The sequence below is a fragment of the Schistocerca americana genome, chromosome 2 (assembly GCF_021461395.2).
Source record: "Schistocerca americana isolate TAMUIC-IGC-003095 chromosome 2, iqSchAmer2.1, whole genome shotgun sequence".
Lineage (NCBI taxonomy): Eukaryota > Metazoa > Arthropoda > Insecta > Orthoptera > Acrididae > Schistocerca > Schistocerca americana.
The window spans coordinates 462,108,332-462,135,799 of NC_060120.1; the positions used below are offsets into that span (position 1 = coordinate 462,108,332).

Genomic DNA, 27,468 nt, shown 5'->3' on the forward strand with positions numbered 1-27,468 from the left:
ATCTGTGGCCTGCTAGGTGCTGTCCAGTATACTCATACTATGTGAGCAACATCATGATCCTATCACCATATCAGTCATAACAAAAAAGAGTGATGCATTTATTACAGTACATACTTCATTGTTGGAGCAATGCTAATTTCCCTACAGAACAAGATTACCCGTCTCAGTTGACCTCTTTCTGCGCCAGACCTCAACCCCCCCCAAAAACTATACTGGCAGAAGCAAAATGGATAATGGAAGCTTATTCACAGTTACAAATTTGCTCGTATCTGCATTTTCTATGACAGCCTTGTAAGTGAATGCAGTCTGTTTTGAATCTGACCCCAATCCCAACATTGTAGATCCCGTCCTCATAGAACACACATGATCACCAGAAAGGATATTGAGTGGTGAAGTAACCATATACACAGCCCTTTTCAGGATGCAGTTTTTTTACTGAGAACTGTAATTTCTGTGCTCTGTTAATGTCATATTTTATGCAGATGCAACATACTAAAACAGCAAGCAAAAAAATTCACTCAGTGTTAATTCAGAACCACTCATAGCAACAAATAACTGTATTTCAGCATTTGGAAAAACCCTCGGAGCTACTTATAAATTACATTTGCCACACCATGTAGAGGGAGTTCTTATTTCCTTCATTTTATCATAGTAATTACCTTTTCCAGAACTGTAACACTAGAAATTAAAATGTGCCGGTTTTCTTGTGTATGTTTAATGTGTTCTTATGTTGAGCATGAAGAATGTATATCTCATTCAAATGCATTCATAATTAGTATAACTGTTTAACTGTACAAGACTGTATTGCATGTTCATGAATGAGGTATGAATTGATGATAACCTAACTAATATATGTAATTTTTATGTGAGAAATATAGCTATGCTTTGTATTAACACTTGGTGTGAAGACCGCTATAATAGAGTTAATGTTAAATAAGTAGCAGGATAGATACATTATTTCTGATATATTTTGGGTTAATTATTTGCAGAAGTTAGGAGTTGATAAAGCTGAAATTTATAATTATCCAGAGCTACTAACAGTGCCTCCTGTAACAGTTGAGAACCGTGGCATGCTTCTTAAGGAAGGTGGATTTCAAAAGATTGAAGCACATATTTTACTAAAGTAAGTATTTGTTGTGTAAAGCACAAGTAAATTCTCTCGAAACATTTTGTATCTTACAGTCTGGTGGGACAGGTTGTTGGCCCTGGCTTTGTAGTAGGAACCATCCTTCAGTTGCCTGAGTTAATTTAGGGAAACGATAAAACACCAAAAATACGGAAACTAGTGAGTGGGTGGAATGTGTTTATTTTTGAAATATGGTAATGTACACTTGCTAGAGAAGTATAAGGGAATGAAATGTTTGTGTGTGCAAGTATGGGTTTTTATTCTTCTATGTACATTCCAATAAGAACACAGTAACTGTGATGCATAACTTTAAACTCAAGGAGTTCAGATAACATAAAAAAAATTTAATGAGGTGCTGTTTCATGTATTTACCCTTCAGATGAAATAAGGCTTCCAGAATTTCATCAGCAGTACCCAACACCACTTTCATTCTAGAAAACAATTTTTATTGTTGAAATATTTGCTGTTATTTCATAAACACTTTCAGAGGTATGTATAATGAAATGAGGATAGCAGGCTCCAGCCTTCTGATAGGCCTACACCTTCTCACAGCTGTCATTGAACTATGTGGTTGTGATGATCTGAGGCCATCAATTTCACTGTCTGAAGACAGAGATGGAGTTGATACCATACTCACCATGAATGACAAGTATCCATGTGAAAATCGTAGCTTGTGACACACTTCTAACTTGTCATATACTATCTCTGCATCTTAAATTCCAGTTACAGTAACAGAACTCAGTCTCACTTATAATCAGTTTTGTATTTAAACTACCTTAGATAGATCAACTTAAAAACGGGGTGTCACTGGGTGTTATGTCATGTTCTTTTATTCTGCTTGTGAAAGCTATTGTAGGTTATAAGTGAAAGATAAACACTAGGTGCCCAAAGTCAGTACTACGTGATGTAAAAATAACATCAAATTCCTGGTGGCATACAATGAATTTTTATTTATTTTTACAAAATTTCATTAATGCTTTTGCACCCTTCTTGATAAAGCTTACAATATTTTCAGTAGGGAACTTTTACACTGTGAAACTACTGCTTTGTGTTTTTTCCAGGTGCCATAAGGTTAAACAACATTCAAAGGTGTTTTCAGAGCAAAACAAGGAAAATTTAAAAACCAAGTGTACACTGAAAAAAGAAGATACATTCTTCTGTCTTATCACAGCTATTTGTGCCATGATTTAAGCTATGAGAGTTTATTAGTGATGGGAATGTGGCTTGGCAGTAGCTTCATTGGATTCTTTTACAGTTGCTGTAATCTGCCTGTCTGTATAATCTAAGGGACCATTTATGTGCATACTTGCAGATATTATTAAAATAATTAAAGCATTGGAAGAATGTTAAATTGTAAAATGTAATAGCAGAGGAGTAAAGGCCCATAGACATTCTTGTTTCCCTTGTTATTATGTCCTGTGTTGTAAGCAGTGAAATATTGTGAGGCATAGGAAGTAGAGATAAAAAATCATATGAAACTATAATTACTGCAGTGTAAAACACAGTTAAAAGAAAAGGAAGAAATTGGTCTTCTTTTGAGATTTGCTGGTTTTCAGAAATATAAACATTTATGGAAATTGTGGAGCTAAAAAAAATTTAAACCTGTCAACAATTGAAAAGTTTAAAGTATGCCATAAAAAATCGAACTTACAGCTTTAATACTGGGACACAAAGTTTGTTTAGTGTTACACTTTGATGTGAAAGTTAATACATGGTATTCATATGAGTTTCATTTCCAGCTTCATACCTCTGGTTCGGAAACGAGCAGCGCTCTTCAAAGCATATGGTTATATACCATATGAGACTGATATAGCTCAGTCATTTTTGTCACACACTGAATCTCCACCACCAGACATAGAACCATATGTGTGCACAGCACCTATTGAGAAAGCAACTTTTGCTGATCTTCATAATTCTGTATTACGGTATTACCTCTCATGGCGTCTTCAAATTGATCAGGACAGGATAACCAAAATGATGAACACATATAAACGCTTCAAGTACAAAAGTCTGCGGTTGATGGTACGCACATTGAAAATACTTGAAGATGACCTTGGGTTTTCTCGTGAAAAGGTATTGCCTCTTCTGTATTCATGTAGTTTATGTATGGTGTGTCATATTTTATGCTATTTTCTTTCTAATTGCTAGGAGGTGGTATTCTGTGGTGAATTATAAAACATGGATATTTCAGATTCTCAGTAATGCCTACTTAATTCACAGTCATCCTGACAACACACTGAACACATTGAGATCAATACCAACAATTGGCGGCATTGACACAAGGATTATGCTGAATAATTTTCCAAAGATTATCATGACAAACACAGAGACAATAGAGAAAATATTGGGATATTTGAAAGTAAGTATAGACGACACTGATATTACTTTATTCCTGGAAATCATTGTTTCATTTTGTTTCTTGCTGCTGTTAAGTACATTGCTATATTGGGTCTGGTTTTTTTTTCTGATGGTGCTTTATTTGTAAACAGTAGTGACAGTATGGAGTATGGCTGTTATATAGCTGCTGAGAAAATTCACTTTCGTTGTGTTCAGTTGTTCTTACAATCACCACTTTTATTTTATAACCCCAGAAAGCTCATAGAATAACTGCTGTGCTAAATGCTTGCCACATTTTCATTTGATGCTATTTGACCGGGGGGGGGGGGGGGGGCACTGAGGAATTATGTAGTGGCTGCCATCTTTGGTTACAAAACTATGCATGATTCACACAGTGGGGACATTGTTGGCACTCATTAGTCATAATTTCACAAGACCAATAAGCAGTTACAAACTATTGTTTTAAAAATAAAAATACTGTTATTGGTGTAATAACCCAAATGTTACTACAGATGTGGCGCGCAATGCAATGGAGTTGTGCAGCTCCAGGCACTTCCACCTGAAGTTGCCGACTGTGGACTGCACCTCAGTCACCTACAAAAGGAAGCCAGAGACCCATGACGGGGGAATATCTTTTGTATTGTCTTGCACTGGCTCTGCATGGTCTCTCTTCTCTCCATGGAGGCAGTACTTCAATTATTTCTCCACCAGCAGCAGCTTTCTATGGTAGCTTTGGAAAAACTTGTGACTACGTTGTCTGTTCAGGTGCTGCTGTCTAAGATGCATCCATTGCCATGAAAAATGGCTCCTTGAGCACTTTGTTGCCTTTAGGATGACAAATTGGAACATTTGTAAGGCTTTGCCTTTGTTGTTGATTCATCCTTGCATATATAGTTGTTGTATCAGTTGTCCTGCTTGCAAGAACCGGCCTCACTTTCCTTTGATGAAATGTGTAGCTTGTCTTCTTATCATTGCAAGAGCACTCATGTGATTGTCATTCGCATTGAGTTTTACCAGCACCACAAGCAGCCATGTCAGTCTCACCAATCTTAGGTGGTGGAGCTACAGAGTCTGAGCCATAAATGTTGCTTTATTGCTCCAAAGAATTCTATGTCCACTCTGTGGTTTGTGACACAATCACATACCTTGCACATGACAAGGAAGTTCATCAGAGGGCCCTTCAGTGTGAAGATCTGTCCTTGGAAGAAGTGTTGGACATTGCTCAATCTTTTGAGGTATTCCACGCAGTGGGATACCAAATCGAAGTGTGGTGGGGTGTTGCCATTTTTAATAGTGAACCACAATGGCATATAGCAGCGGGGTCACTGAGCAGATAGGAAGTCAACACTGTGAAAACTAGGAAACGTGGACAGAACAGACAAGCTGCTTGGCAGCCACAGCACTGAAAATGCACAGCACTTCTGTCATGCCCCTCTTGCTTTGTGCAACATTAGAGGGCTGCATGTCCCTGGCGATGGGCAATGTGTCACAGGTGTCGCTGGAAAGGCCCCATTGTGTTGGTTTGTCATTCTCAGCCTTTCTCCGAATTAGTGGACGTTGACATTGATTGTACTTCTCCATTGTCTCCGCATCATAATAAGATCTTTGTCGCTGCAAGTGGATACTGGAGCAGCTGTTTCTCTCTTTAACGCTCGAATGTGTGCATGGCTGGGCTTCCCATGGTTTGCTCCCATCACATATTGTCTGGTAAGCAGTTATTGGTCAGTTTACTGCTGCCATAGGTACAAACGTTTAGTCCGTCCTATCACATATCTGGTTGTTAATGATCCCCATATTGAGAATCTGTCATACTCAGTGATCAACAATGACAAAATATAAGTGATCCTCACAGATAAAGCATATCAGGAGACCCAGAAGAAGGCAACTATAACCATGGCCAAATGTTTTTTTCTCCAGTATAATTTTTTATGACATGATACAATACTCAGAAAGCTTTTTCATCAACAGAATATGTATGATATGATGTTGAGCTGGCAGACACTGCTGATACTAGCTTTGTTTGAGATCAGCTTCCAACCAAGTGAATGTGACATTTGCACAATGATTTTCTGAAACTCAAACAATTAGCCACTGACAGGAAACTGTTTACACATTGTGGTTCAGCTGTGCTCTGTGAAGTCTGTATTAAGTTTATGCTAGGAAATTTGTTACCTTGTTTGGAATATGCACACCTTACCACAGATGGGACAGGGCTTCCACCGTTCGTTATATCGTTTATCATGTCTAGATCCTCTGAAAGGATTTCTTCTCATTCTGTAACATGTAAAGAGAGATTGAAAGTAAAACATTTACACAGTCAGATCATTTTGCTGAAATTTTGTACAAGTTGTAACAAAAAATTATGCAGTTTTTTATAGACTTTTTGGCTTTTCAGTGTCTATGTGCATAAAATTTTCTAAGTATACAAATTGTAATACAAAACTCCTGAGTAATGAGCTGGCTGCTGTGGCTGAGCGGTTCTAGGCGCTTCAATCCGGAACCACGCTGTTGCTAGGGTGGCAGGTTTGAATCCTGCCTCAGGCAAGGATGTGTGTGATGTCCTTAGGTTGGTTAGGTTTAAGTGGTTCTAAGTCTAGGGGACAGATGACCTCAGATGTTAAGCCCCACAGTGCTCAGAGCCATTTGAACCACTTGAATCCTGAGTAACGCTTTAAAATGATGGAATAAAAAATAACATTAAAAGAAGTTCAGTATTCTCAATTGGTACTACATGTGGGTAAACTACAAAAGAGGCAGAAAAAGCTTCCTAACTGTTCAAGGATATCAAATGCTTTCAAGCTATTCATCATGACATTGCGCACTAGAGCCACTTTGCAAACTGTTAGTGACTTGCGGATGAGGCTATTAACCTTAGTTTTTGGAGCATGCAACAATTTAAAACATGTTGTTGGGCTGAGTATAAACTCCTTGAATATGGACAGAAAGAATAGCAAGAGAAATTTAAGAAAAAGCAATATGAGAATTATAATTGTTTGCAGTATTTGAAGTTGGAGTGGTGAAATGGGTCATTGCATGACGATTTGTCAGAACTGTGAGCAGCATAAGTTGAATACTTGTGTAACTGAAAGTGAAAGGACATGTGTCCTTCTGCTGGATGAAGTGCTAGTGTACCATACAATTACATGGATGGCTCTGCAGTGAAGGCCTTAGATGAGGAACAGGGACCAACTGTTGTTTGTTTGTGTGTGTGTGTGTGTGTGTGTGTGTGTGTGTGTGTGTGTAAATGAAAATCGGAGAAGTATTAGTGACTATGCCCATATGTTTATCATGGGTATTTTCTGAAAAAACTTAATTTACTTTAGTTGCCATTATAATAGTTTCAGACGCATACAATAATTACCTATGTTTGGCTTCTGATTTTGAAGCAGATTTTTCAGGATGTGCACATTAGAATTTAAATGACACTCCTCTCACATTAATTCTGCATACCACTTGTGTGAAAAACGTGTCCATTATCTTCTTTGATTTATGAAAATGAAGAAGCTTTAATGGAAGGTTCCATAAAAATGTAACATGCAGTTGCTCTTTTATTTCACATAACAGCCAGTAATGTAATATGCAGAATGTGTATGAATGATTGTTTCTGTGCCTTCAATATGTGTATAAACAAACAAATTTAATACCTTACCTGCAAATTCTATTACTGTAATAATTTTTGTTTCAGGAGCACGGAATCTCAGATGTGGCAATCCAACGCTGCCCACATGTATTTACACTCAGCAGTGAGACGGTTCGTTGGCGTTTAGAGCAGTTACAGGAGGTACCTGAATTTCAAGCACTGGTGAAACATCCTCGAGTCTTACGTCTGGTTCACTATCAAAACAAAGCTCAGAGTCGCTTAGACCACCTCCATGAAGCTCAAGTGCGTTGTGCTAGTCTACATGTTCTCTGCACATCACGAAAGCACTTTCAGAAGTATGTAGTATCAGATTTAGTGTAAACTTTAAGCTATAATAATTTTCATTTTATTTATGTTGCTGTAAGTCCAGTCACATTTATGAATCAAGGTATTAATTTCAGTCAGTGATGAATATTTGCAGACCTAAAAATAAGCATAAAAGGTAGCTCAAAGAACAGATACTTCCATATTACACAAATACAAAACCAGAAATCATTTTAAACAAAAATGACATTTTGATACGTGAGTAGATGCATTATACTACACATATCGTGCCATTACACGTACAGATGGTACAGCCACAATAATTAGCCATACAAGCTTCATCACCAAAGTACAAATTTCAAGTACTGTGACTACCATTGCGACGTAATGTGTTGACACTTTGAGAAAACAATTTATACTGCTGTGCTGGAATGAGCAACATGCCTGCATTGTCGCATGCTAGATGTCACTGCTGCACATAACTTCACTTTCTGATTAAGTGTACAAAATCTTTCCTGCAGAATTTAGTGCAAATAATCAAAGTACAGATGATAATGCTTACATGTTGTACAATATAATGTAACAAGATAGGCCTTATTAAAAATAAAACTGTGTTACTAAAATTACATAGTATAATTCTACAATGCAGTCAGTTGTTAAAACAAAAATATCTGCAGCTCGCCAATCAAGCAGAACAAAAAACTTTCCTCCGAGCGTACGTACTGTGGCCATGCAATCCATCCTTTAAACAGGAGTCCATGGCCTGCTCACAATTACATGTAATGAAATGAGCAAACGTCATCCAACATAATCAGTGCTATTGTCACACATCATTTATGTATGGGCTACAGTAAAAGCAGTAAAATGTAGTTAAGAAGGACACGTTATTAAAATATAATACTGTCTATGTAACCAAAAGGTACGCAGTACCATTGTACAGTACAAGCAGTCATTAAATGAAAAAGTCTGCAGCTCACAAATAAAACTGAACTTTTTTTTTTTACCTTTCTCAATGCATATACTATTCCTACGCCATCCACCTGGCAAACGAGTGCACACAGGCGGATTCACAATTACACACCATGAAATAGAAAAAAAATGGTTTGTTGGATATAATCAGCACTATAGTCACACATACCATCTACTCATATGAGCTACAGATGAAACAGATGTAGCAAGGAAATGTTAAGATATATCTCACAGTGGTGCTCACAGTACTCAAAGTTTGTAATTGATGACGAAGCTTGTGTATCTGTTTATTGTAACTATACCATCTGTATACGTAATGACTCAATATGTTTAGTACACTGCATCCACTCAGGCACGGAAATGTTATTTTTGTTTCAGTTGATTTCTGATACTGTTATTTGGGAAATTTGTTTCCAGGTCTGAAGATGGTTGGTCATCTTTGAGTAAAATTAATAACTTTATTGATTATTGTTTGTGGACAGGGATTGGATTTATAATAAAATAGATATTTCCTGGATCACTAGAATATCTTACTGTGACCATGTTGCAAGTTGTTTCATTTTATTGTTTGTTTCACATATCAGCATTCAACAATTTTTTTTTAAGTACTCTTTACGTTACAGTAAAAAAAATGTTTTACATCATGGTTAACTCATATTTGGACTTTGTTGTCATCAGCAGCTTTACTTATTATATAGTCAGGAACACTTGTGTATGTATTGGAATATTTTGGCTTGAATCGTTAGTTTTATAGATAGTGAACAATGTCTGCAATTATATGTGCTTATTTTCAGTACCATAGAGTTCCTCACAGATGCAGAGATCTGGAGTAATTGTTATCTTGCAGATAAAACTGTGTGTTGTTGCAGATATCTGCAGGTTACCTGCTCATATCCGCAGTAATAATTGCTTTGTTTCTTACGATACACTTCTTGTCCAATTCTGTTATTTACAGTTATAGCCCGCGTCATGTAGGACGACACTGCCACAAATAGAGGTTGAGCGATAGGGAAATGTGGAAGGGATGAGATTCTCGTAAGCCGTAGCAGCAGAGGGTGGGCAAACAAAGTCCACATTGCCAAACCTTGCTGGTGTAGACAACAATCAGATTCATCTATATACCATACATCATATTACATATTCGGGTCCATGAGGAGAATAGTAAATGTTATAACTGATTTTGTTCAGTCATCTTTATGAGAGAAATCTTAATTCAAATGTTGAAAATGCTGCATCCGGTACTCCACAGCTTTACACTGCATAATGTTGGAAGGCAAGAACAACTGACGCAGTTTTTTGAAGGTGTCAAGTACAGTTTTCTCAAGAATGTAATTGTCTAATGACAAGGCTATCAGAACCGGTTACAATATTTGTCATTTTTGTGTGATTATAAGTAAAACTGTAATATGGAGTTGCCTCTTGATAAGAACTGAAAATGGAATTCACATGTTACAGATTTTAAACATCCAAGCTTTGCAACTTTTTCATTGTGGATAGCAGTAGATTTTGTAGATGCAAATTTCAAAAAGTTGACTTACTTCATTCACTAATTTGTAGTGGCATCAAAGCTTTTGATGACTTTTCCCAAAGGAAGAAAGTGTTTTTCACACAGAAACTTGTAATAAGGGCAATACTCATTGTCCTCTAGAACTTCTTGAAGACAATTCATTAAACAGTTGTTTTCAATGATTAACTGCAATTAAGAAACTGTAACATTCATCATTAAAATAAGAGGAAGAGAAATTCTTTACCGTAATCAATGATCCATTCTATCGGGCACAGAAATGAGTGAGGTTCCTAGCCACAAAAATCTTTGACAATGTAATCATTCTGGTGAAGAATGTAATGGGTAACAAAATTAACTTCAAACACAAATTGAAACCATTATACGTGTCTTCTTCTCATCCATAGAATTTTTTGATAATGGGTAATTTTATAATGTGTTTGTGTCTTAATGTACTTAAATGTGTACAAGTAAAGGATTACTGGTAGCAAAGATTAATGAAAAACATTTAAGTGTAAATTGTCAACATGTTGTCATATTCTTCACTGACAAAAACCATTATGAGTGCAAACTAACACATTTCACAGTGCAGTTAGGCACCACATTTATTGTCCACAGAACAAGCAAATAACCTACATCATCTTCAAATAACTAGAGTTAATGCTGCCTGATAAGTACATCAAAAATGACCGATATCTCGACAGGTAATCCTGCCTGCTATTTTAAGACATTTTCCAATTTGTACCTTGAAATTGATGTTGTTACTTGTCAAAAAATGGAGTTTTTGACAAATTTATCCTGCCGCTTTCTCGCAAATGCGCAGTAAATGCTGGGAAAAGCTTCAAGTTCACAACTAACAAACCAACTGATTTGCTTTGGGAAATATATCAAAAATTGTAGTGATGTCACTCATGAGAGGTCAACATCTGCATACTCCTTAGGATACAAATTCCTAGTCAATAAAGGTCAGGACATTTTCATATACTACGTACACAACTGATATTTTGACACAAAAAATACATAGTTTCTTTTCAAATCATGAGTCTTTAAAAATAAGAGTTATTATTACGTTGGTTCCTGAATCTACATCATAATACCATTGACATTGCTGTCTGAATCTGTGTCTGAACCATCTGACTGTAACTATACAGTGATGGGTCAAAGCATCCATCCATCTTCATCTCCCTTTTAAAGTCCTCTTCCTGAAGTTTTCTAGTGTGCCACACACAATCTGGCTACCCTGAAGGGAATATGTTGTCTATTGCTTCATGCAGAAGCAATCCAGTGTCTGCTATCTTGAATGTTTTGTTTCTTCCTGCCACGTGGTCTTTAACCTGTGCCCAAATTAATTCGATCACATTCCACTGGCACTAGTATGATGGTAAGCACAAAACTGCATGGCTACATTCAGGTGCAAGTAAGACAAGTTCGTATGACTGCCAGTACTATCACCCAGCAGCTTTTCCTGGAATGATTTTGATTCACCCATGTTTCATCTAGGTAATACACTGTTGAATTACCTTCTCTTATTTCGTGCATCTTTCTCAGGAATGTGGCACATGCTGCAGCTATCTCACTTCATTCCATTAAAAACTTTCTCCCGTCATTACTTTCAGAATGTTTGAAATCAATGTCTTTGAAATTTTTTTTGCACTGATGGAGTGCTTCCATTGAAGCCAATTTTCTCAGTCAGATATTAACCATTCAAATAATTTTCAAAGACAGAGCCCCTTCAAACATTCTTGTCAAAGTCATCCGTCATCTTACAGGTTTCTTGAGATGTCGATGATTTCTGGGTGACACGAAACCAACTTCTCATGGCGTCTCTACAGCTCTGACACTTCATTTATAATTTTCTGTGCAGTTCTCTTGCGTACACCACATGCCTTTGCAGTCCACTCTTGTGTCCTTAAAGTGTCAACAATTGGGGTCCCACTTTCAGCTTCATGTTTGAAAATGTTGTAAACGCGGTAAATATTCCCTTCGCCTGACATATTTATTTGGAAATCGTACTAACACGTTTAAAGATGCACATTCACAGCTATACAACTGTAAGAAAACAACATCGACAGTTGAATGCATAATTCCCTTGCTCTGTGAATGAAACTGTATTGTTATGAAGTATAGCAACAGTGGAGCTGGATGAGATAGTAATTGCCTGGCACACACTGCCCCCACATCAATAAGGAAGTGCGCTGTCTCGAGAAATACATTTCCACAAGCAATTTCTTGTTCACAAGATTGATGGGTGTTTTTGTCACAGCTACCTTCAAATTTGGGGGAGCAGGTCTTGAAGAAACTTTTGTGTGTCCCTATATGCAGAAAGAGAATTAATCTTACTGGCTGCCAGTGGTTAATGGAGGGGGATGTGCAGAACAGCTGAATATCGGACTGCCTTCCTATGTAAAGCGAACTTTAGTGAACGAAATTGCATTAAGCAGCACTGTACGTCTGTTGTAATGCCAGCTGAAAACTTGAAGTCTGTGGCCCCAAGTAAAGCAGATATCAGTTTCTGTCCTTACCTTCTGGCCATGACCTCTTTAGCTCCACCCAAGGGACCTGCATCTGGTGACCACACATTACCAAGGCTTATCTTTCATGCAGTCTGTGAAGCACATTCTGGATGAAAACCCTGGTCACAGGCAACCTGAGAAGTGGAGTTGTCAAGTTTCTGCTGCCACTAGTTAACACATTGTAGTGACTGCACGACTAGCTAGTGAGTGCGGTGGAGTAAACGTTAGTGAGAATGCTCTAATAAAATGGCCACCGTGGCCATAAGATGAAACAAGGTGATTTCCCATTATTATGAGGAGCCAAATTGAAATATGCATCTGTATTTGATTGCAGTGAAAATATCAAAGCAATTTTGGCTTGTTTTGCCTGTTAAAAAGTTTTCTTGCACTGGACACAAAACTGTGACTTCAAATTTGTTAAAATGTGTGTGAGGCAGAACAAAGTACTATAATTATGTTTTTCAAATATAGGGATTCATAAAAGTTTTTACTGTAGTGATCAGCTTTGACCAAACTAGGCCCTCTTCAGTTCGAAAGTGTGAAGAGAATGGTAGCTATCAGTGGTATCAGCTGGTCTGTGTCATCAAAATTGTATTGATAGCTACAAGCCCTCAGCATACAATACTGTATCATTTTTGCATTGACAGAAATCAGCTGTCCAGTTTGTCAGTATATGAATGCACCCACATGACAGCAGTGAACACAGAAATTGACTGCGTGCTAAGGTTACTCAGTTTTATAAACTCTGTTTTTCTTGTATTTTTATTATTAACGCCTTAGAAGGAGTGATGCTACATTGGCTGTTATAATGATTTTATGTTTGATGATGATGATGATGATGATGATGATGATCAGTTCAATCAAAGCACGTAGCACACCTCTGATTTATTAGCAGCTGTTGGTGTTGCATAAAAATGATCTTGTTTTTAAATATTTATGATGTGCACATCTGTTGCTGTAACCACTATAAGCAAGTCCAGTCAGCCTATCATTCAAAATTGGTTTTCCAGTGTAGAGTGTATTGCTGTGTAAGGCAATACTGTGGTCCTAACTTGCGGGAAATTGTCTCAGTAAAGGTTGACTGGACAACTGGCTAACAGCATGGACCTTTCATAGTAACTAACACTTGTTTATGCCCCTAAGGGGGACCTAAGCAAACATTACTTCAATATGAATTTACAGGTCATGGATTGGAACCTGAATACTGTGTTCATGCCCCAGACATGTGTGTTTTAACTACTGTCTTTTGAAGGCAGAATATCTTTTCATTTGAAAATAACTCATTTTTCAGATTTTTATCAGTTGTTAAATGCAAATCCTTTATTACAAAGTATTATAGAGGGTGTGGTTGTGCCCTGGTGGAGGATTGAGAGTTGGGGGTGAGTCAGAAATTGCCAATAGGTAGAAAAATCCCTTTACTAATTTGTTACAAGCTCAAGCCCTCATCTGACTGTGGCTAGAAGGTGGACCTCAAGCCAAGGTTTTATGGCAGCAAAACGTTGTCATAAGATGCCCGTTCCTGTTAGGCTCTGTGGGGCCCAGGCATGTTGCAACTTGATTTAGTCAGTGGCCCTCGCTGTGGTCAAGCTAAGTCGGGTGCTCATGTGACAGCTGTCACTGCTGAGTGTGGGATGTGAAGTCTCACCCGACCGCAGCAGGTGACAGGCGCAGGCATCCAGGGAGCAAACGCCAGAACAAAGGTTGGCTGGCATTGATGGGTTCCCGGTGGCTAGGAGAGCCTCAGTTCGACCGTCAGTCCATCAGGTGTTGGCTGGACCTCTTTGACAGCTGTCAGGATGATGGTAGAATGGGGGTGACACCACAGTGGAGGCCAGCATGACAATTTGATGACTCACCTGTTCGACCGATTGATGACTATGTGACTGTCCTGGTCAGACAGCCGCTATTTATACATGCCAGAGCAGGTCTGTTGTGGTGTGGTCAGTGGTAGCAAAGCACTGTTAGGCTGCTAAAGTCACATGCTCTACATGTCGAACCACCTGGTTTCGATAATTGTCTCGGCAGGTGGACAATGATGGCCAGTGAATGCAAGTAACTTGTTATATGGCATTGAGCCCATCTACATGGATCTGTTTCTCTGCAATACGACTACCTTTTATTTTGTTCACACATATGACCTATACAGGTTTGTAAATTAAGGTGACTAGATTCCTGTACTCTTTTTCTTCATTTTACTTCATATCAGACAAAGCAGTAATCTAAGTTTCTGCCTTATGATGGTATAGTATCTCCTGCAATAAGTCCTATTATTTTTGGGGAGTGTACAGAAATGATTCAACAAGCCTCAATTGCTTTGTAATCAAACAGAATGTGTCAGTGTATAAGCATTCTTAACATTGTAATTATATCAGTCAGCACTGACAACTTTTTTTATTTGTGTTAAGATATTGAGATTCATTCATCATTTACTTCTTTTCTTACTCATTCTTCATTTACTTCTCTAGTGCTGAAGGTTGTACCTTCACGTTTAGTTTTTAATGTGGAGGTCTTATAAAAAAACTAATAATACTTATTCCAATCATATTTGTTCTTGTAGTGCTAGTAAAAAGGAGTATCAGTGTGTAGTTATTACACAAAACCATTGTTATCTCAGGTACGTGACTGAGGGATCAGACAGGACAAAAGGAATGGATATAATGTATTATCTGTCCTCGGTACTGAAAATAGATGAAACAATCATTCGCCATTCCATGCAGCTGCATCCTTTTTATTGTCATGTGCCACTTGTGAGCATAAAGAGCACATTAGATCTTCTTTTGGAACGGGGCTATACCGAGCAACAGATTTTAGAGAATGTGCAGCTTCTTCTCTATCCAAGGTGAGTCTTACTGGGTATTTTATTAATTTTAGGATATCACTGTGAAGAAATAAAATTATATTGATCAAACAAATAAGCATTTGTGACTTTTGGGGGTAAGGTACTTTTTTCTGTTTGAAATGCACCATAAGCATATTTTTTCATTGAATGTGATTGATGGGACAGTGTATAACATCTAACAGCATAGATATGTTGTCTAAAAATCTTGACCTGAAGAAGCTTTCGGTGTCGTTTCTGTGGTGTACATTACCGTTTATTGAAATCTGTGCTGTAGGAAGTGTATTATTACTTAGTGATTTGTGTTGTTTATTGATAACCAAATGATGAAAGAGACTTATCCTACAGTTGAAGTCTTAATGCTACTTAAAATGATAGTAAAAAGAGATGTTAGAAATCAAGGTCACCAAATCCGTGTAGGGTCCATAGCACTTTGAGGATAGAGCAAAAAGATGAATAAAACAGGTAATGGAAAATCCAAGGTGGAACAAAAAAGAAATAGGATGGGAATCTACTCACCACATAAAAGAGGCATTGAGCAGCGGGCAGGCATGTTTGAACTTCATTTTAAAAGTAGACTAAGCTATCAGATGAAATCCTTCAGATGTAGAAGCACATGCACAAACAGCCACAGTAATTGATCTCAATTGTAATGGGTAGTGAAGGTACAGAACATGTGAGACAAGGGGCCAGGGAGGAACAGGAATATTAGGATAGAGGTGAAGGGAGATGCTTTAGAGCTGCTGTTGGGAGTGTGCAGTGATGAAGCGAGGACAGGATAGTGGGTTGTTAGATGCAACATGGGGACACTGCGCTGGGGTAGCAATTGTGTGTGAGATTGGAGAGGGGCCAGGGAAAGGGATAGAGGTAAATGGAGACAGCGACTAGCAAAGGTTGTGGCTAGATTGTTAGAGGAATGAAGTACATGTTATAGGGAAAGTTCCCACCAGCACAATCCAGGAAAGCTGTTGTTGCTATGTAGAACCCAGGTGGTGCAGGCTGACAGTCTTCGAAGTTGGACACATTGTGTTGGGTGGCGTGCTTGGCAACTGGGTGGTCCATCTGTCTTTTGCACACAGTTTGACAATGGCCATTCTTGCAGACAGACAGCTTATTAGAGGTCATGCCTACAGACTGCCATACAGTGCCAAATTCATATCCTTGAGGGAAAAGAAACCTTGTTTCGCAAAGAGCCTAGTATCCAGTGCACGTTAGTCTATCAATTATTCATATAATTTTGAAACAGATCCCTGTTGGTTTTTGAACACATTCTAAGTTTATTTCTGAATGAATCATAAGTTGATTTTTGAATGTGTGCGTAGTGTACATCATGTCTCTGCCTGGGGAATCCCCGTTGCATCTAGAAATAAACTTTCCTACAGACAGAAGGGGACAGGGCTTTATGAGCTGAGCCGAACAGGTGAATGCCAATCGCTGTTTGTTTTTGTGGTTGACTGGGTTTGCGAATGATCCGCGTTGCTGTATAATTACTAACCAAATCCATAGATTCAGGCTACCAGAGTGGAAATAAATGACTAACAGGTAAGAAAGATTGCGTATTATCTTCTTGGTGTATCCAAGAAAATGAAATTTTTGGCCAGACAGCTACAATAGTAAGGGCCAGTTGTATGGTCCTCGGTAGCAGCCGCGTAAGTTCTATTCTAGGAGCAGTGTGGAAAATTACAGAATTAGTGATGACAAGATAGTTTGTTAGAATGAGGAAGGAGAAGAAATGGGTACATCATACAAATTATGGAAGAGTATGGCAATTCCAAATTTATATAAAAATTTCATACTACTACTATTCGATCACATACTTGAGGAGCTGAAGCGTATGAATGAAATGTGAAACTATTTCCTAACATAAAGCTTTTTGCTTGTAATAGGCATTTGATATTGGTACTTCGTGAGTTATATTCTGTTGTGTTAGAAAAATAACGATTTGTGCCAAAACGATCTCTTTTATTTGGCATGCGTTAGAATTGCTACAATTTTAGACAGGCCTATTTCATTTTATCTACACATAATCAGATTGAGATAACACACCAGTCTTGGATACTATTTGTATTAACAGATTTTTCAGTATTAGACAATGACATTTCAATTTTTTATGTAGCAAAACGTTTGATGAACTTTGATGAGGTAATAGATTCTTTCCCAGAAAGTAAAGCACGGCATCTAAAGCTGTAACAAGATTAGAGAGGAAAAAGTGCTAGTACTTAAGGATTGAAGAAATGTGTACCGTCTTGCTTGTCTCTTATCTACACTGTCTTTATGTTCCTATATTTAATTTTATGTCACACAAAAAAGCAAGTTATTAGCTAATAGGCAATACAGAGTGCAAATTTTCAGAAGAGTTCTTGTTCTCCTGGTTACAAATAATACCATCCAATATTAACTTGGAGTTTTTATAATTAAAAAGAGGGGCTGGATGTCAAAGTGGCTGACCGGGAGCAGGAGATGCACCACAGGTCATTTTAATTTCCACTGTCCTGAATATAGTTTCATGGCATCCATTACAAAATATTACATGTTTGAATTCCATAGAGCATAATACAGTGACATGCGATAGAAGAATGCTGTGTGAAGAGGCGTGGCACTACACCTTGGCACACTTACCTAGACTTTTCATCTCTGGAAACACAATAGATATTGACAAACGGCTTTCACGGGTATGAATGTACGGCAAGGGCTCACGAAAGTAAATAATGTGAGACATTCTAACCCATGCGCAAATATTGGTTTCAACACAAATACCCCATATTGTTCTGTATGCAATCAATAAAATGAGAGATCACAATAATAACGACTTTGGTTGCATCGAAATATGCCAATTACATCACAAGAAATTGGATTGCGAAGTTGTCACATTAAATGAACAAAACACACCACTGTTGCACTTCCCATGATGCAAGCGTGACCCGTATGTTGCTCATAATCACAATGTGGTTTTACTTATGATTGACTCCCAGAATGGCTCCTTCAAAAAAGCCACAGCTGATTTCCGTCCTCATTCTAGTCCATTCTGATCATATGCGTAGTCTCTAATGACCATGCCAACCTGATAGTAAATCGTAATATTCCTTTTTTGTATGACATGGAATCTTCATTCACAACAACTAAGATATGTTGGATTGGTGTTGTGGAACACTGTGTGAAGAGAGAAGTTACGTATCAAGAGTGGTGCATAATGTTTTACAGAAAACTAATATTACGATATCACATTAAATTTCAGGTGTCACTGTTGCTCTCTGTTATTTTGTTGCTGTTTTATTACCTGGAAGAATTTTAAGAATTATCCTTTTCTTTTAGTACTTATAACAAAAATGAGAGTAATAACATGTAGATGTCATAGACTTAAAGTTTCAAAATTAAGGTTTTCTTCTCTGTAAATAACAAGGTAAGAGAAGACATGATTCATGCAGGAAGTTACAAGTTACAGAAGTATAAGAAAAATGTAAAAGTTGAATTTTTTATGAATTGTCAAGGCAGCCACTTTCTGACTTGCTACCTTTGGGGCTCATCTCAGGATCTTCAGCCAGTTGTCATATACTACTTTATGATGTTTTGCTATCAAAAGGGGCTAGGATTATCAAAGATTCACCCTCCATTGCTTCTAGCTGGTGGCAATTATTCCAAATTCAGAGGACACAAAATAGGATTAAAACTGCATTACATTTGTAAATGTATTTGCAGATAAATCTGTAAAGCTGTTCATAAAACATGTCACCTGTATACAACAAAGTTAGTCTCTCATTCTTTCTGCATAAATTATATTTTGTTTACAGATCTGATGTGGAAGATGAACTGAATAGATTGCCATGTCGAGAGGAGCTGTTACCTGAACATTTGTGTGTGGACTCAGAAGATTTTTGTATTTTGAAGGACCACCACCTTGGACTGTGTTTGTATTTCCTAGAAAGGAGGCATCACTTCACAGGAAACGGAGTTTGGCCAACAAATGCCCATAAGCATAAAGCTCTTTCTGCTGGTTCAGTTGAAGAGACTGACTTAGCTTAAATATTTACCACTAACTATTCTTCTCATTTGCAGTTTTGGTGGCGTACGTTGATATAAATTCACAGGAGCTCTTCATAACACTGATGAAAGAATATACCAGCAGTATATCTCTCAGTTCCTTCCATAAACATGTGAGCAATTGCAAAACTGCCCATAAAAAAATCACCGAAATTTTGGTAATAATTTGGAAAATATTTTGGTAAAAGCAAATCATCATTCTACTGTCCTCACGTGTATAATACTATTTAAAATACATTCTTGTAAATGATAGTTATTATAACTGCTTTCAGTGTGTTTAATGCCAAAGATGATTTTAATTTTGCTTAAAGAATGTTATTCCTTTAGAAACAGAGCAATAATTGCTCTAAGATATTACATATTGTTGTCTTCTACAGTTAGTTAATAAAAATATGGCAAATAAAAATGAAGTTTTATATAAATAAAATACCTCTTTATTCCAGGATTGTACCAGTACCATCACAAATTAATTCATACGAGGTTTGTCTGGAAAATACGTATAAAAGCGGAATAATAACTTTATTTTACAATTATTCAGGTATTACAATATGGTCTCCTTCAAAGTACTCGCCTTGAGATGCGATACACTTCTGCCAGTCCCGTTTCCACTGTTGATAACATTGCTGAAAGTCTTCAGTTGTTATGTTGTTCAGTTGCCATGTTGTTTCTGTCTTGATGGCTTCCACATCTCCCGAGTGCCGCCCCCGAACACCATTTTGCATTTCGGGAACATGAAGAAGTCACACGGGGCTAAATCGGGTGAGTAAGGCGGGTGGTCTGTCACGGTGATTGAGCTTCAGGCCAAAAACTTGCGCACAACGAGCGACGTGTTTGCGGGTGCATTGTTGTGATGAAGGATCCACCTGGCCCCTTTTGCCAACTCCGGTCGAACTCGGGTCACAAGAGCTCTGAGACGTGTCAGAACTTCAACGTAAAAATTTCCATTCACACACTGGCCGGGAGGGACAAATTCCTTGTGAACAATGCCCCTAGAATCAAAGCAAACAATCAACATTGTCTTCACATTGGACCTTGATTTTCACGACTTTTTTGTTCTCGGTTCTCGTGCTAGTTTCCATTCCTTGCTTTGAGATTTGAGCTCCACATCGAATTCGTGAAACCAGGGCTCATTTCCAGTGATGGCTCGGTTGAGAAAGTCCCCTCGTTCCTCTGCTTCCAACCAATCCTCACAGCACTCAACCCTTTTTGCTTTCTGTTCTGGCGTCAAGAGCTTCGGTACGATTTTCGCATACAATTTCTTCATTTCAAGTTTTTGTGTCAGGATTTCGTGAACAATTGTTTTGGGGATTGACAGCTCGTCAGCAATCATTCTGACTGTCAATCTACGTTCTTTAAGAACACAAGCCCGAATTCTTTCAACATTTGCATCGGAACTCGGTGTCGACCGGCGTTCTGGGCGAGGGTCATTGTTCACTTCTTCTCGGCCATCCTGGAACCTTTTTAACCACTTGTTCACGGTTGGTTCCTTCAGAGAATCGTCTCCATAAACCTGTTTCAAACACTCCAAAATCTCACGGCCATTCTTGCCTAGCTTTGCAAGAAACTTGATGTTGACGCGCTGTTCCTCAATCAGAGAGAGCTCCATGCCGATGGCAGGTGAAAAAGGGTAACTGTCAACAAGCTGCCGCACACTCCCACCTTCACGCAGAGTGCTCTGACTCGAACTGAGCGTTGATGGGATTGATTACAGCAGTAGTCCCATCTGGTGGTGACTGCAACCTGTAACATAAAGGCATTATTCAACTTCTATACGTATTTTCTGGGCAAACCTCGTACATTACTTTAGTAATTCCTATTGTGGGATCAGCTTTACTTATGAACTTGTAGTGGCCTAGACCACTGCCCCTCAGTGTAGTGCATTGTTGTGTGGTGCCACTAGCATTTATTTACAGTGGGCTGTCAAAATATGTTCATGCCAGCCACCAGAGGTGTTGCATTCTGCAACATCACTGTTACTCGTAGACTGAACGTTTTATATTCCATGGCAGTAAATAGCGCATAGTACCAGACCAATTGGCTTTTCAGTTCTTTTTAGGGACAGTTCTTTCATAAAGTAAAACTTCTCAAAGCTGTATTCCCTGTCGACAAGATTTTCCATCTTGTACATGAGCGAATAAAGTATTAAGAATTGTTCATGTATGAGCATGTCACATTTTGTACACCAGCTTGCTAGATTGCAACTCCCATGATTAAATTGGTGGGAAGGACTTACATTCATGGTCATTTCGAAACTGGGGACCCCGACATTATTTGAACACGCATAATAGCACTGGAAGGACATGTTTATAACATAATGGACTGAGTTTCTACCTTCTGTCTTTCGGCTCACTGTGTGGTTACAACCCTTCTGGCCACGTAATCCAGAATTGTGGTTTGCACAAGTGGAAGCCAGTTTTTTCTAAGTGGGCATTACAATGGACTGCCCACATAATAGAGACTTTAAATAGTAAAATATCAGAATAGGAATTTTCTTTGACTTATCCAAAGCATTTGATTGTGTGAACCATGAGATTACGTTACAGAAATTACAATTCTATGGCATAAATGGAACAGCATATGAGTGGTTTAAGTCATATCTGAAGGACAGGAGGCAAAAAGTTTCTTTATATAGTTTAAGTGATTTAGGAAGTTTTCCATTTCATCTAACTGGGATAAAATTACATTACATGTTCCACAGAGTTCGATCATTGGTCTCCTTCTGTTTTTGATGTACATGAATGACCTCCCTTCTTATCTGAAACAAGAAGGTAAACTGACACTGTTTACTGATGATACAAGCATCATTATTAATCCAGTAAAAGAAACTCCGATAAAAATGATACAAATAATGTCTTTGGAAAAGTTATTAATTGGTGTTCTGCGAATGGGCTTGCTCTGAACTTTGTAAAAACACATTTGATCTCATTTTCTGCTGCAAGGAGCACAGTTCCTTCACTAAATATAATGCATCAACAGAAGGCAGTAGCCAGGGTAGAGCATACTAAGATGAGAATCTCAATTGGAAAATTCATATTTTGGGTTTCCTAAAGCAGAGAGGTTCAGCAACTTTTGCAACCAAAATAATTGCCAATTTTGAGAAAATAGAAGTTAGTAAGCCAACATACTTTGCATACGTTCACTCGCTGATGTCATACGGAATAATATTTTGGGGTAATACAACACTTAGGCAAAAAGTATTCACTGCTCAAAAGAATGTTGTTAGAATAATGCATGGGGCTCATAGTCACACATCTTGTAGGCATCTGTTTAAAGGCTCAGGAATTCTTACAACAGCCTCACAGTACATTTACTCAGTAATGAAATTTGTTCTCAACAACATGGACCAGTTTAAAAGCAACAGTGACATTCATGACTACAATACCATCTTTGACACAGAAAGGGGTGAATTATGCTGCTGTAAAACTTTTCAATAAATTACCAGATGAAATAAAATGTCTGACAGACAGCAGTAACAGTTTCAAGTCATATCTCCTTGACAACTCTTTCTATACCATAGATGAATTCTTGAACAGGGATAAATAAATCAATAGGCATAATATGTAACAATATTATGTAAAGGAAAGTTACCACTCAGCTTATAGCAGAGGTGCTGACTTGCAGATAGACACAATAAAAAGACCGTCACAAATAACGGCCTGTAAGTCATTCGACACACACACACACACACACACAATATCTATTTTTGAAGAAGGCATTACGTGTTGAAAGCTTTATTTGTGACAGTCCTTTTTTTTTTTTTGTGCATATCTGCGACTCAGTATCTCCGCTATATGCTGAGTGGCAACTTTCCTTTTCACAATATTGTTACATTCCCTCCTGGATTTTCCATTATCCATTTCCACCCCGAACACCTTTTCTTTTTGAAAATGGTGAATGAAGTTGAATTCTCTGTATACTTGGGCATAGTAGACACTGGGAAAAATAATAAAAAAATTCTTCCATAAAAAATGTAGCAGGAAAACAACTAGCACAATCGTGAGGGTCAGGTTTTATTTCACCAAAATTATTCTCTGACTTCCTGCTATTTGTCTGATATTATAAGTTACCTGAGGAACAGTTATGAATAAAAAATCATTCTTTCTTTACTTTTATTTATTAGTTATTATAAAAATGTTACATAGATTGCAAATCATATTCTGTGGCAAAAAAATTAATAATAAAATCTTTTGTATTTATTTTGTAACACAAAGTCATGGTTCAGACTGCTTTACATTACGTGAAATAATTTGAAACAATCCTTTCCTTTTGCAAAACATAAGTACGAATTGCATTTTATGCACTTTGGAACTGCAGCGCTCATACTGACATGTTCGTGGTGACAAAATATCATCCACTGACGGCCAGTGATCATACCTATCGTATCGCTTGTCCAAACCTGGTTTCAGATGGGGTTTGTAAACTTTTACCTTTGTGGAGGTACTTAACGTATCATCTAACGGTGTTTCAAACTCTTCAGCTCTCCTCTTTCTGTCTTGACATGACAGAAGAGCCTCAGCTAGGGACATTCTAAATTTCAACAGATCCATAATGTTCTTTTTGGCAGTCTGGTTTTCACTACAGTGCTCTCTGTAGAGAAACCAGCAGTTGGCCACTGAAAGGTCTATGAAATGCAGCAAGCACTTGAATGTCCATTTTCTGGTTCTGAACCACGTTCGGTAACACTCAACCTGCTGGTCATGAATGTCTATGCCACCCATATTGGCATTGTACTGCTCAATTACAAAAGGGCAATCTACATCAAGATAGTGGCCCTCCTGCTTACACCACCTTTGAACTTTACATTTTGGCTCAATGCAAGCACAAGTGGATGCTATCACAACCCTCTGACTGTCCTGCCACTCAGTAATTACTACAGCTTCATCTGCTCTAACATATGAATGGCACTCTCCTCTTTTCATTCTTCCCTCTTTCAAATTAACATTCTTAATTCTGTTTACCATTATTGTGCCAGTAGCCTCAATTTCCTTCTCCTTAAGCTTTACTAAGAGAGGAATTGTGCTAAAGTACCTATCAAAATAAACAAAATTTCCTTGTGGGAGAGTCTGTGTTAGTCGTAAAATAACAGAAGGGCCTAATCCTAATGACTTATCACCCAGAAGTGTAGTAGCCCCTTGATAAATTTCAAGATCCAACACTATACTTGATGCTGAGGTCATGATAAAGTTTTTAAGACCTACAGGCCTTGGTTTTCCTTTAATATATTGCTTCAGTTTGCAACGCCCAGTAAAATGGATCATTTGCTCATCAATACTGTAGTAGTTAAAGCTACGAGGCAAACTGTGACTTCTTCTTCTTACTGTGTCGATCACTGGCTGAACTTTCCACAGTCTATTAGTTTTAGCCTCTTCAGGTGGTTTTATAGTATCAACAAAGTGCACATTATTCCTGAGTGCAAGGAACTGTTCTTTAGACATAGTGTCACTAGTAGCTGATAAAGAAATAGATTTCTTCGAGTACATGGGTAGCCTAGGATACCTTATTCACCCTATCATTAAATTTATCCCAAAAAACACCTTCAGTTCATGAGCTGTAGTCCCTACGGATTTCCCTGTCTTTGCAACACTATACATATTTGTATATTTCGCTGCCTCTTCAAAAAATGTTTCACTGAAATATTCACAGAAATATTCAGCAGGAGTTCCAATTGGTGAAGGACTCTAGAATAAAAAATCACAGAAATATTCAGCAGGAGTTCCAATTGGTGAAGGACTCTAGAATAAAAATAAGATATTTTAGTAAGATCGCACCTGTTTGCCACTGACCTCAACAGCACTGTAATTAATTTTTGGTGGATGAAACTTCTGACCAAAATTTGATCTCCGAAAAGGCAGTGGTCTGACACCTTCTGTTACACTGTGTGAACTCCTGCGCTCTTCAGGAACTTCTTCGGCACTCAAATCATCATCAGACAAGTCGTCTGCTTGCTGCATATTTGAAGGAGAAGGAACAAACTCGTCCTCTTCATCTGACGAAATGCCACTCAAATCTGAATCCTCTGATAGAGAACGGATTTGATTGTCTGATAAACCTGCATACGATAACGGGAATGTGCATAAAAACTTTCCCATTCAAAACTGTATGAAAAGCAGTAATGTAGGGAGGCCAATGACACAATCAACAACACCCACTCTAGGATGAAGTTACACAGTCAACACCTAACCCACACAATTGTGCTATTATAAATTGAACGCACAATTACTGTGCAAAGATATGAAGTTACTAATAATTATAAATATCACAACGTTTTACACACTATTACAAATAACCAGATCCAGCAAATCGCCGAAACAATTCAATTTAACGTAATTATGAGCTACTAACCAGGCGCCAGCATAATGCTCACTTCTCGATCAACTTAAACAACATGTGCTGCAATCTGTTGGTGCCGAATGGCAACATAAACATGAGAAACACGTAGCGCACAACCTGCACGATCGTTGCAGGTCAGTTGGAAGCAAGGCAAGAGATTCAGTTTCTCGTAAAAAAATAAAAATCGAACCTGCACGATCGTGTGGGTTTGGGTGGAAACAGTTATAGATATAATATATGCATTTTGTGCTGTTTAAGGGAATAGGCTAAGTAATAAAAATTTTAAGCTTAAAAAAACCCTTGATTCATGTGTGCATTTCTTATGCGCTTTACACATTCTACAACATAACCGTTACCGTGAGATTGATCAGTGGAACACATAAGTACCTAACTAACTTCCTCAAATTTGCGATTGTGGTAAGCCAGCTGTACAATAAATATGTAACGGAGATGTGATCACTGCTCCATCTACCATAGAAGTTTATGAGAAATTGAAGATGGAACTGATGTTGCAATAGTAACACATCCGGCAAGTTTTGATGTGAGAAGGCATTGGTGACGGGGGACCATCACAGTACTGGAGACACTTCTAGGTTGACATTGGTGCCATGTCTGGTAGTCTTCTGCGTACATTGTGGAGTAGCTTCCAGCTGCCTCAGGTTAAGGTATTATAGTGTCTCAGACTGACATGGCCTTGGATGCAGCGGCTGAATTGCCCAGTAAAATATTTGACACAATAATGCCCTCTCAGGTAAATGCAGTGATAGCATCATGCAAAGCTTTTTGATACCCATGGTTACATGCGCTGATTATGATGTTCTGGCTGCCAAGGTTGGTTTGTTGGCTAAACTGTTTGCTGAATTGTTGACTCATAGGGATTGCAACTGAGACAGAGATTGTTACTGCGAGAGATTGAGAAGCTGCTTATCAGCGAGCTCCTTGACATCTGGGACAGGCCAACATTTGGTCTGTTGGTACCACAGAATATATCAAGACCAGGTGCGTAAAGTTACAATGCCTGACACCCACCCAAATGCCAGCGGCAATCAGACGTAGGCATGTCAACCAATTCCTGGACTGTGTCACAGCATGTGTTCATAAGTGACTGCAAGTCAGGACAGAAATATCTAGTGGAAACTGGGTCTGGCCTGTGTGTATTTCTGCACACATAGTTACCCAGCAAGTGACCACCAACCGCTTTCTGCCTGAACACACTTAATAATTCCATCATACCGACACAGTGGTACACTGCTGATCAAGCAGAATCTTGGGCTGCGGCATGACCTAGTGTGGGACTTTACAATTGAAGATATGTCAGAACCCATAATAGGGGTGCATTTTCTAGCATATTACCAGCTGTTGCCAGGCATGGCAAATGTGGAGCTCGCTGACAGCACCTCCAGCTTAACAACTTCAGGAACAACAATGCGCATGGTCAAGCTCATTCTAGTCATAAGCAATGAGTATGCGGACTTGCCGCAGAAATTCCCAGCCCTGACGCCACCTGGAGTGCTGAAAAAAGTACTTCACAACACAGTGTATTACATTAAAACCACCAACGGCCCACTGGTATCCTGTAGACCTTGATGTTTGGCCCCAGAAAGCTTAGCAAAAGCAGAATTTGGCAGTATGCTTCAGTAAGGTGTTAATGCGTCTGTCAAGTAGTTCTTGATCATCCCCACTTCTCTTAGTGCCTAGGAGGTATGGTGCATGGTGTCCAATCAGGGACATTAAGCCCTTAGTGCCAGAAGTATACCAGACTGATGACCCTTACTGTTACAATGAGACTATAACTATGCGCAAAGTGGTACGACCTTATTCGTAGACTGTGGCAAGGAGTACACTCAGATTCCAGACATACTGAAGGCAGCCAGAATCATCCTGTTTGGTCTGTTCAAGAGTTGTTTCATG

The 27,468-nt window shown here is 38.4% G+C and overlaps 2 protein-coding genes across 3 annotated transcripts in view; one reads left to right on the top strand and one right to left on the bottom strand.

Moving 5' to 3' along the window:
- LOC124596018 (transcription termination factor 5, mitochondrial) overlaps nucleotides 1-19,608 on the top strand; it is a 43,993-nt gene extending 24,385 nt beyond the window's left edge. For both annotated transcript variants that reach the window (XM_047134974.1, XM_047134975.1), the window contains 6 exons: nucleotides 990-1,123; nucleotides 2,866-3,199; nucleotides 3,318-3,485; nucleotides 7,149-7,399; nucleotides 14,968-15,192; nucleotides 18,978-19,608. In XM_047134974.1, coding sequence (XP_046990930.1) covers nucleotides 990-1,123; nucleotides 2,866-3,199; nucleotides 3,318-3,485; nucleotides 7,149-7,399; nucleotides 14,968-15,192; nucleotides 18,978-19,209 — 1,344 coding nt within the window. In that variant the 3' untranslated portion in view covers nucleotides 19,210-19,608. The remainder of the gene's footprint in view (nucleotides 1-989; nucleotides 1,124-2,865; nucleotides 3,200-3,317; nucleotides 3,486-7,148; nucleotides 7,400-14,967; nucleotides 15,193-18,977) is intronic.
- A 1,280-nt stretch (nucleotides 19,609-20,888) lies between these two features.
- LOC124594097 (piggyBac transposable element-derived protein 3-like) lies at nucleotides 20,889-24,662 on the bottom strand. The gene is made up of 2 exons (XM_047132447.1): nucleotides 23,602-24,662; nucleotides 20,889-20,967 (listed from the first exon to the last, which is right to left on the bottom strand). Exons 1-2 carry the CDS (start codon nucleotides 24,660-24,662, stop codon nucleotides 20,889-20,891), a joined length of 1,140 nt encoding a protein of 379 aa, XP_046988403.1.
- Nucleotides 24,663-27,468: the final 2,806 nt, after the last annotated feature.